This window comes from Xenopus laevis, chromosome 9_10L (assembly GCF_017654675.1).
Source record: "Xenopus laevis strain J_2021 chromosome 9_10L, Xenopus_laevis_v10.1, whole genome shotgun sequence".
Taxonomy (NCBI): Eukaryota; Metazoa; Chordata; class Amphibia; order Anura; family Pipidae; genus Xenopus; species Xenopus laevis.
The window spans coordinates 39,062,563-39,073,083 of record NC_054387.1 but is presented as its reverse complement, the minus strand read 5'-3'; the positions used below and the strand labels follow the sequence as shown (position 1 = coordinate 39,073,083).

At 41.9% G+C, this 10,521-nt stretch overlaps 1 protein-coding gene across 3 annotated transcripts in view; it reads right to left on the bottom strand.

The window, feature by feature from the left end:
• Positions 1 to 8,836: 8,836 nt before the first annotated feature.
• Positions 8,837 to 10,521, bottom strand: part of sgk2.L (serum/glucocorticoid regulated kinase 2 L homeolog) — a 34,429-nt gene continuing 32,744 nt past the window's right edge. For all 3 annotated transcript variants that reach the window (XM_018241238.2, XM_018241240.2, XM_018241239.2), the window contains one exon: positions 8,837 to 10,081. In XM_018241238.2, coding sequence (XP_018096727.1) covers positions 9,920 to 10,081 — 162 coding nt within the window. In that variant the 3' untranslated portion in view covers positions 8,837 to 9,919. The remainder of the gene's footprint in view (positions 10,082 to 10,521) is intronic.

The window sequence follows — 10,521 nt, the reverse complement described above, 5'->3', positions numbered from 1 at the left end:
AGCAACAAACAGCCATCACGTGACGCTAACCTGTTCTCTTTGCTGCAGCTAGCCGCCTGAAGGGAGGAGGAGGGGCGAGGAAGCTAAAAAGCGTACGCTCCCAACACTGTCAGGCTCCGGTTGCCATCTTGGTAGAGGCATGCGCAATAATTTTTTATTTTCCTCAGCCTATAGTTATTTTTTTCCTGGTATTTATATAGCACCATTAAATCTACGCATTGCTCTCTCATCTCCCACGAGAGCCCCATTAAAAAAGGGGTGTTTATAATAATTTGTGACCAATATCTTTTAATAAACTTGTGTAAAGTGTTTGTATAGGCACACAATCATTGGAGCTCATTTAAAAACACTGGGCAAATTTGCACATGGGCAGTAACCCATAGCAACCAATCAGTGACTGTCTTTTTTCAGCCAGCTGCAGGTTGAAAGCAAATATTTGATGGGTTGCCGGGGGTTACTTCCCAGGTGCAAATTTGCCTAATGTTTTATAAATGAGCCCCAATTGTCTATTATAGAAGAGTTCTTTACCTCTGATCTGTAACTAGCGATGGGCGAATCTGGCCTCTTCTTAAATCGCAAAATTTCAAAAAAAATCAAAGAAACGCAATGAAGCGGATGGGCAACTGTTTTATTTTTTTTTTATTGCAACTTTTTTAGAGCACAGAACATTGGAGTGTATACAGTTTTGCCTGAGATGGGACTAGGGTTGCTAACTTTTCTGGAAAAAAAATACCGGCCTTCCTATATTTTTATGCATTTCCACTATTAATAACATTGGGTTCAGGCTCAATTTATTACCGGCCAGGCTGGTAAAATACCGGTCAGGTGGCACCCCTAGATGAGACTAGGGTTTTGCCACCTTTTCTGGAAATAAATACTGGTCTTGCTATATATTTAACTTTTTCGATATTAATAACATTAGGATAACACTCATTTTCACCGGCCAGTTGGCAACCCTAGATGAGACCCAAGTAGGGTTGCCAACTTTTCTAAAAAAAAATTACCGGCTGGTGGGGGGGGGCGGGAACAAAAAGGGGCCGTCCGTGATGTAAAAAGGAGTCGAGTCATGCACAATGACGCAAAATTAGGCGGAGCAACATGCGCGATGGACAGAAACCTGAAAAAAAAAGTAAGTACTGAGCGAATTGGATCTCCTCACTAGACCTAAAAGATTGGGAGGGACTGCATTACCGGACCTACATAAGTACTATAAGGCAGCTACTTTGAATAGGATTTTAGATTGGTCTCACCACTTGGATAATATGTTGTGGATTGAAATAGAGCAGCAGGCTACTTCAACACACCTCCTACATCTCCCATGGATTGCTAAAATCAATAGAAGAATCCTGACTAAGGGACATCCACGTCTGACTAATACCTTGGAGGTATGGGACACTCTCGATAAAAAATTTAGCATTACTGAACATCCCTCTATACTAACCCCGGTCACAAACAACCTGGCCTTTCCACCCGCTATGGATAAAGACCAATTTAAACATTGGCTAGTAGATGGTCATCTACAGATTATACACTTATTGGATAAGGGTAAAATGATCTCAAAAGAGAAACTTGAGGAGCACCGGACTCTCACCCCGCTCCAAAACTTACAATATGGCCAACTTAAGCATTTCTATAACAAATAAGGAGGGGACAGAATATTTAGCAGAAAAATGACAGATTTTGAAAAGTTGTGTAATATTAGTATGCCACCTAAACATACACTTTCAGCTCTCTACAAAAATCTGATGGGCGACTGTAAGCTAGAAGAGCAATTATTTATTAAGAAATGGACTAGAGAAATGAATCTAACGTTAACAGGGGAAGAAACGGCTGACATGGTAAACACCTTAATGAGAAGCTCCAGGTGTACCAGAATACAGGAACTCAATTATAAAATTCTAACTAATTGGTATTATACACCTTCCAGGTTACACAGAATGTTCCCGAATGCTACACGTATATGTTGGAGATGTAAAGGTGGGGTTGGTAATATGTTACATATCTTTTGGTCATGCCCACTGTACAATATTGGAAACAGGTGCTCCGATTGTGTTCTCATATTGCATGTGGTAGAGATTTAAATGATCCCTCATTTACCCTGTTATTTCACGTCTTCTGAAGACAGGTTACATTTCACTAACTCAGCCCTTCCTCACTTGCTGAACACAGCCAAACTCCTATTTCCCAGACACTGGAATAACCAGCAGGTACCGAAAATCAGAGATTGGATTAATACAGTGAATGAGATTCAACAATTTGAGGAAAGGTCCGCTCGCACTGAAAAACAATTTAGGGAGTACTCTGCCCAATGGATGACATGGATTTTATTCAAAAGCGAACAGGAGTATAAACAACACTTATTATGAATCAGCCTGAACAGGATTTCTGTTATGGTTCAAGATGTACATTATGCACAATATCACTACCCATGGAGCTAACTTTATTTACCTTACCTCTCTCTCTCCCCCCACCCCTTGTAACCCCATTATATATGTGATAAGGTTATCTTTGTACTGTTTACTTGAGTGGTCATCACTTGTAAGTACGTAAATTGTTCATAACTGTACTTAACAATGGTGTAATATAACATTGTATGACCTTGTGTATAACAAATAAACATATATTTGAAAAAGTACTGAGCGAATTGGGGGCGGGCCAAGTACTTTTTCTTAAGGGTATTACAAATTACCCGCAACTACATTGTAGGGATGCACCGAATGCAGGATTCAGTTCAGGATTCGGCCTTTTTCAGCCTGGCCGAACTGAATATTAATTTGCATATTCAAATTAGGGTCGGAGTGGGAAATTGCGTGACTTTTTGTCACAAAATAAGGAAGTAAAAAATGTTTTCCCATTCCCACCCCTAATTTGCATATGCAAATTCAGTTTGGTATTCGGCCAAATCTTACGCTAAGGATTTGGCATTCGGCCGAATCCAAAATAGTGGATTTGGTGCATCCCTAATAGGAAGGAGCATAACTCTATGACCCTGAGTCTCAGAGCCGGGCCAGGCGCCCTGGGCAACCTGTCCGGTCATGGCGCCAGGCGCCCTGGCCAACCTGGCCGGTCATGGCGCCAGCTTGGCGCTCACGTGAGCTAATAGCCGCAACGCGCTAGCAGAATCATAAAATTACTGGAAGAGAGAACAGGCAGTCGAGGAGAGCGGGAACCAGACATGGGGTAGGCGGCAGAGAAGGTATGTGCATGGCGCCCCCCCAGCTTTGCGCCCTAGGCACGTGCAGACTTGGCCTACACCTAGTTCCGGCCCTGCTGGGTCCCCCTGTACAAAGACAATTGGCATCTTAATGACATCAAATTCACAGCTCAAAGAATGTCTCAACAGAACAATAAGATGTCACTAAAACAGTCCAATCTAGCCCACAGGCATTAACTAGAAAAGGCAATAAACTACCTGGAGGACCCATTCTGGAGGACCAATTTCTAGATCAGGGGCCTAACTAAATAGGAAGCAGACCCTGTGGCTGCAGGGGGCCCAGGAGGTATAGGGCCCGATGAGGCCCTAATAATATACAATATCAATAAATATTGCAAAAACAGGTCAACCTCTAGAAATTTTGGGGGCCTGAAAAATAATTTGCTGTGGAGCCCAGTAATATGTAGTTATGCCACTGTTCTGGATAATACCTGTAATTCTCTACCACCAACAGGTACAGATGTAAATGTAAGTTCTGATGTTTATTAAAGAAACTACAGTAGAACCCCGATTTTACATCCCCTGATTTTAAGTTTTCCCTCTTTTGCATTTTTGTTTTGTGGTCCCACCTATATATTATGCATAATTCAGTTCCCTGATTTTACATTTTCCTGGATTTTCCATAATTTTTTTTAGGGATGCACGGAATCCACTATTTTGGATTCGGCCGAACCCCCGAATCCTTCTCGATAGATTAGCCGAATTCCGAACCGAACCCTAATTTACATATGCAAATTAGGGGTGGGAAGTGCAAAGCATTTTTTTACTTCTTTTTTTTTCTGATAAAAAGTCACACAATTTCCCTCCCGCCCCTAATTTGCATATGCGGATTCGGTTCGGCAGGGCAGAAGGATTGGCCGAATCCAAATCCTGCTGAAAAAGGCCGAATCCTGGTCGAATCCTGAACCGAATCCTGGATTCGGTGCATCCCTAATTTTTTTCTGGTCCCCTGAAAAATGTAAAATGGGGGTTCTACTGTACATACAAAAATGGCCTGCATAAAGTGCAAACAAAATATATATCAGTGTTACATCTTTATTAAATGACCTAATGAATCCAGTTTGACAAAGGATGGAGGTAGTCACTGTAAATCCTGTTTATCAGGCCACGTTAGTTGCTCAAGAATTGTACAGATTGGCAGTAAAGATTAGTATGACAACTTTGTCAAATATTATACAGTATGCAGGAACATATTTAAGATTTTTAGCCTGGCCTTGAGCTTTGCATTAACATTTCAATTGTTTGCTATTCTGTCAGACGTTTTAAAGGGCCAACAACACTAACAAAAGTAAAAATACACATAATGTAAACTTACTGCTTATGCCTACTGTAGGTTTATCTGTGATATCCATAATCTGATTGGGGATTATTAGAGCCATAAGCATATGTGTTACAACATTACTCCACTAACTCCAATCCAGTCCCTGACCCATGTTGTGAGAGGGTACATAAGTGGGAGAGGTCTGGCTTGTGTTTCCTGGTAAGCTCAGGACTTCAAACTATTTCCATTGTATTTAAAGAGATACTGTCATGTAAAAACATGTTTTTTTTAAAATGCATCAGTTAATAGGGCTTCTCCAGCAGAATTCTGCGCTGAAATCCATTTTTAAAAAGAGCAAACACATTTTTTAATATTGAATTTTGAAATCTGACATGGGGCTAGACATATTGTCAGTTTCCCAGCTGCCCCAGTCATGTGACTTGTGCCTTCACTTTATGATGGAACTACTTTCTGGCAGGCTGTTATTTCTCCTACTTTATGTAACTGAATCAGTCTCAGTGGGACATGGGTTTTTACTATTCAGTGTTGTTCTTAGATCTACCAGGGAGCTGTTATCTTGTGTTAGGGAGCTGCTATCTGGTTGCCTTCCCATTGTTCTTTTGTTTGGCTGTTGGGGGGGGGGGAAAGGGAGGGGGTAATATCACTCTAACTTGCAGTACAGCAGTAAAAGAGTGACTGAAGTTTATCAGAGCACAAGTCACATGACTGGGGTCAGCTGGGAAACTGACAATATGTCTAGCCCCATGTCAGAATTCAAAATTTAATAAAAAAAAATCTGTTTGTTCTTTTTAAAAATGGAGTGCAGAATTCTGCTGGATCAGCACTATAAATGCGTTTTGAAAAAAACATGTTTTTGCATGACAGTATGCCTTTAATGTACAGGCATGGGACCTGTTATCCATAATGCACAATTATCTGTATTAAATGGAGTCTATGGGAAAAGGGCATTCCGTAATTCGGAGCTTTCCTGTAGTGATGTGCGGGCCAGCCCGATACCCACTGGACCCACAGATTCGGCCGACTTTGCACTCCTCTTCGCGGGTTGCGCGTGGTGCTGGTTGAGCTCTTCTCCTGCTCTCCCCGTCTGCCACCTTCAAATGACGGCTTCCGGCTTTATAGCCGTGCATCTGCTTGTCCCGCCCCTTTTGTGACATCATTGGTGGGCGGGTCTATAAAAGGAACCCGGAAGTCGGATGCGGGTAGAGTTGCCACCCGGCCGGTATTTTACTGACCTAGCCAGTATTACAAATTTACCGGCAATGCAGTTGCTGGTAATTTGTAATACCCTTCAAAAAAATCCCATGGCCTGCCCCCAATTCGAACAGAACTTACCTTTTTTCCAGCGCTGTGGACTTCTCTACGATGTCGCTCCGCCTCTTTTGTAACACGTCACGTAGCTCCGCCCCTTTTTACGCCACATACCGCCCCCTTTTGGTGCCCTCCCCCCACTGGCCGGTAATATTTTTTAGTAAAAGTGGCAACCCTAGATGCGGGCAGGTGCGGGTTGTGGGAGGGCGGGACTGGACGGGTCCAGGTCTGGTTTTACCCGACCCGCACATCACTACTTTCCGGATAGCGGATAATGGATCCCATACCTGTACTAGAAATCATTGGTGGTGTTTTAAGTTGCTTGCTTACCAATCCTAAACAGTGATCTAACCAAAACATCTCGTTCACAAGGTCTCCCTACCTCACTTTTCCCGGAGCCTACCTACCGTGGGCTCTGGAACACACACCTGCTTTGGGACTGGGGAGATCCAAGAGAAAGATCTATGGTATTATGTTACTGGACCAATAAAGAACAGGTTTATTAATAATAATAATATGTAAAGTGATCACACTTTTATGCCTTACTTTTTATGTTTTATGCACAAGTGCAATTCACTGTGTAAGGGTCACTTGGAAACTTTTAACTGCACTTTGCTAGCTTCTGCACCAAGGGTCTGTGAACACTGGAAACTTTGTCCTCATACTTCAAGATGTAGAAAAAGTATGAATACACTATATTGTGTACAGGTATTTTAATAAAATATGAAGCCCAGGCTGCCAGAATCTGTATGCTTTAACAGTGAAAACAAATTTCATGATTGCTAATATGTTATAGAAATGATGAAATTATGATTGATTTTCTCTCTCTTTATATTGGGGGAAAAAAACACAAGAATGTGTTCGTACTAATCAGCTTTATTTATTCTTCTTGTCAAATGCAATTAATTATCTGTATCACAGTTAAAAAATATACATTCCTTGGCACAATATGTGCAGACCTTGCCTCCAAAAACTGAACAGAATGTTGAACCAGGAGGAAAATATTTAAACTTTTCATGAAAATATACATTTTATTATTTTTTGGTACTGCAGCTGAACAGGTAGTGAGAGAATTGCCACTTCAGCCGCAGTAAGTGAAAGAGGATACAGAACAGAGTAAATGGTACAGTGAGTTGAAGATAAGAGGACTGGATTTTCTTTAGTACATTCTTCTTTAGTACATTCCTTAGGGCAGAGACACACGTGGAGATTCAAGGGCGGCTAAATCTCCCCGAATCTCCCCGAATCTCCACGTGTGTCTCTGCCCTTAGGCTAATGTTAGATGTGGCGGATTCTCTTCCTGCAGAAAAAGTCAGGCCGCAAATCCACCCCTACTCTTTCATCAGCTAATATTTAATGAGTCACTTGGAGCACATTCTGGCACAAAAATGCATATTTACATGTTTTGGATCCAAAATCTGCTGTGTTCCTGCACCCAGGCTGACACAATGGGGCAAATTCCCTAAGTGGAGCAAATTCGCTAGCAACTGCTTGGCCCACTTCACAACACTTCGCCAGGCGTTAATTCTGCAGGACAACACTAATTCCCTAGAATGCGAAGTTGCGTCCAGGGTGCCGAATACAGGCGAAATTGCACTATCGTTACATAGCCAAGCAAAGAGAAGCTAGAATTGGCTAATTTGCATATGCCGGGAAGTGAAAGTTGAATGGACGTATATGTTGCAGCAAATACATTACACTACACAAGGCCAGGGAACCTTAATAAAATAAAATAAAGTTGTTATATTGCCCTACACATGAGCCCAGTGTATAGTTTATGTCCATATGTTAGGAAATGTAGGTGGGAACCCTGGTACCCAAAAAAATAATTTACGGTCTTTTGCAGGCTATCACCCTGAAAAATGAAAAGACGCCAGCGGTTTTTGGGACTTTTCAACAAAAAATTGAGGAAGTCCTATCCACTCCATTGCACTTCGCCTGGTCTGAGGTGGCAAAGGAAAGTCTGGCGAATGAGGTAACCTTCAGTAAAATCCACATCTTAGTGAATTTGTAGAGTTACGTCTGTCCACCAGAGTGAATATTCGCCTGGCGTTAGAGTGCGAATCAACGCTAGCGTCTATCTCTGTCGCTAGCGAAATGAAGCCTGCACCCATTAGGGAATCAATGTAGTTACGAAATGACGTCACGCTGGTGAATTTTCTCTAGCGTTAGTCACTTCGCCCTTTAGGGAATCTGTGACTCACGGGGCTTCAATTTCTGAATTTGCCCAACTTCGGGCGACTTTGGAAATCGAAGTGCCGCGAGTGCATTGGCGCTGGCGTTTTGTCATTATAGCAGGCGGCATGCACTGGGAAGACAGTTCGGGGAGATTGTCACCCCGCAGAACAGGCGATTAGGCGCCAGGCAACTAAAACTCCTCGAATCTGCCCTTGAGCAGGTTTTCAGTAACTGGTTCTGTGGACTAAACCACAAGCAACCAATCTAAGCAGCATTCAGCATTTGTTTTGTTTTTAACGACTTGCCTTTCTATTCTCTGTCCAGCCTGGAATTTAAAATGCTGTCTTTTTCCCAGGATCAGTCATCCTTTCAACCAGACAGCAGGAGGATAGAAGTTTATTTTATCACCTGGTTCCTCAAACTGGTTAGGTGCAGAACAAAGAAAGGTAAACACTTTGAGAAAAGAATAGTGAAGGTGGGGACAAAGTGAAAGAAGTAGCAGTACGAGAAAGGGTTATGAAAATGAACTAGAAGGTGACAAGTCACAAAGAAAGAAAGCCGATACAGACATGGAGGAGGAATTTCAGCAAGAGGTAAGTAAGGACATTGACACATGGGGAGATTTCTGCAAACCACCAAGCAACAGGGAGGGTGTTCCTAAAAAAATCATGGGTATCCAAATGCCTAAAATCACCCCATTCCCGGGTTTTTTTCTGGAAAAAAATACAGGCCTTCCTATATATTTATCTTTTTTCCATAATAATAACATTGGGATCAACCATAATTTTTACCGGCCAGGTGGCCACCCTATTCCCAAGTCAGAGGAACATGGCATAAAGAGCATGGTTCAGAAATGTCATTTATAATTTTTAATCCAGGCAAATCCCAAATCCTCCACAAAGATTCCACTGAATACTGAACTAAATAAGAACACACATTTGCATAAATTGTGAACATAAAAAGATAACTTCTCCCCCATTAGGGTTGCCAGCTTTTAAAAAAAATCTATACCAGCAGAGTGGGGGGCAAGGACGCAAGCGGATGAGCAGTGGTGTAAATTGTAGGGGCAGTGATGTCACCGGACAGGGGGCATCCCTATTCCAGATGATTAGTAGTTGAATAAATGCAATGATGCAGGTCACAACTAATGACTCTGTACCATGCTCCATGTTATGATGCAGTGCAAATTACTAGAGCAATCTTGAAACCACAGCTTATTTCAGCCACATGCAACAGTTCTCATTGCGTTTGCATTGCAAACAATACTCATGGAAAGTTAATGATGTTTTTCAGCAAATGCCCAAAAATGTGATATCCTGCAAAGTCTGCCAATTTTCTTTTTACGTTTGCCATTTGGCTGATGCAATGTATTCAATGAATTATTGATGTAATTACGCAAGCCAATGGGATTTTTACAGTAGCCTAAGCCAGAAAAAGACCAAACAAATCAGGAGGGTGAAAAGGAAAGGCATACAAAAAGGAGGATGAAGGGGGTGCAAAACAGAACTGGATGAAAGAAGATGGCAGACAAGAAATAATAACAAAGAAAACATCTGAGATGATGAATGAAGAGACGAGGCAGTGATGGAGAACACAAAACAGTACTATGGTAGCTCATTCCTTAGTGATGTATGTACCAAATCCTAGCTGCCAATGAATGGGGTCAATATTTGGAGCCGTTCTTGATACTTCCAAAACTAAGATCAAGTAGTCATCAGTTAAGACCTTCAAGACCTTCTACCATGCCCAGGCACATCACAGTGCGACAAACAGCAGATAAGACTTGGAGCAGCACAAAACAATAAGTACTTTTGAGCTGCCTCCATTGATTGTAGTAGAAGTGAGGCCTTTAATGCCTCTAGTCTGAGGAAGAGTGTGGGGCTTAAATCTGCTTCCAAGATGCACAATATATAGACAAATATAATATCACTGTGAGATCAACTCAAGTAGTCCTCATCACTCTGTGCATAGGAGAAGCCAAGAAAAGCACTGGAGCTGCTGCAACTGCTTACGTTCAAATCAGGGGTGCAACCAACCGAGTTTGGCACCGCCTCCTGTGTGAACTCTGGATCAAAGTGTCGCAGGTCTCCTGGCCCAGCCTAAAGGAAAGGGTAAACAAATGTAGTTATGCAAGTTTCAGGAACACATCCTAAATATGAAGTATGTGTACAGTATGTCTTATAACAGCATCAGTTCCAAAAGTGACTACAATAACATCAATTACTCATGGTAATAGTTATGAACATGAGTTTCAGCATTAGTATGAGTATTACTTTACTAGGTTGATGGCGGTTAAAATCAATATACAGGTCTAGACTGAGAATCTAGGTCACAGAGGCCCAAACAGCCCCCAACTAACCCAATAAATAGTGACTGTCTATGGCAGGGGTGCCCAAAAGGTAGATCGGGATCTATCAGTAGACCTATAGCTGGTGATCAGTAGATCTCAAGACACTATCAACAAACAGCTTGTCTAAATCACCCTCATACTTCATGCTTTTCCTTCAGACATTGGTTATGTTAAGGTTACATAATAAAT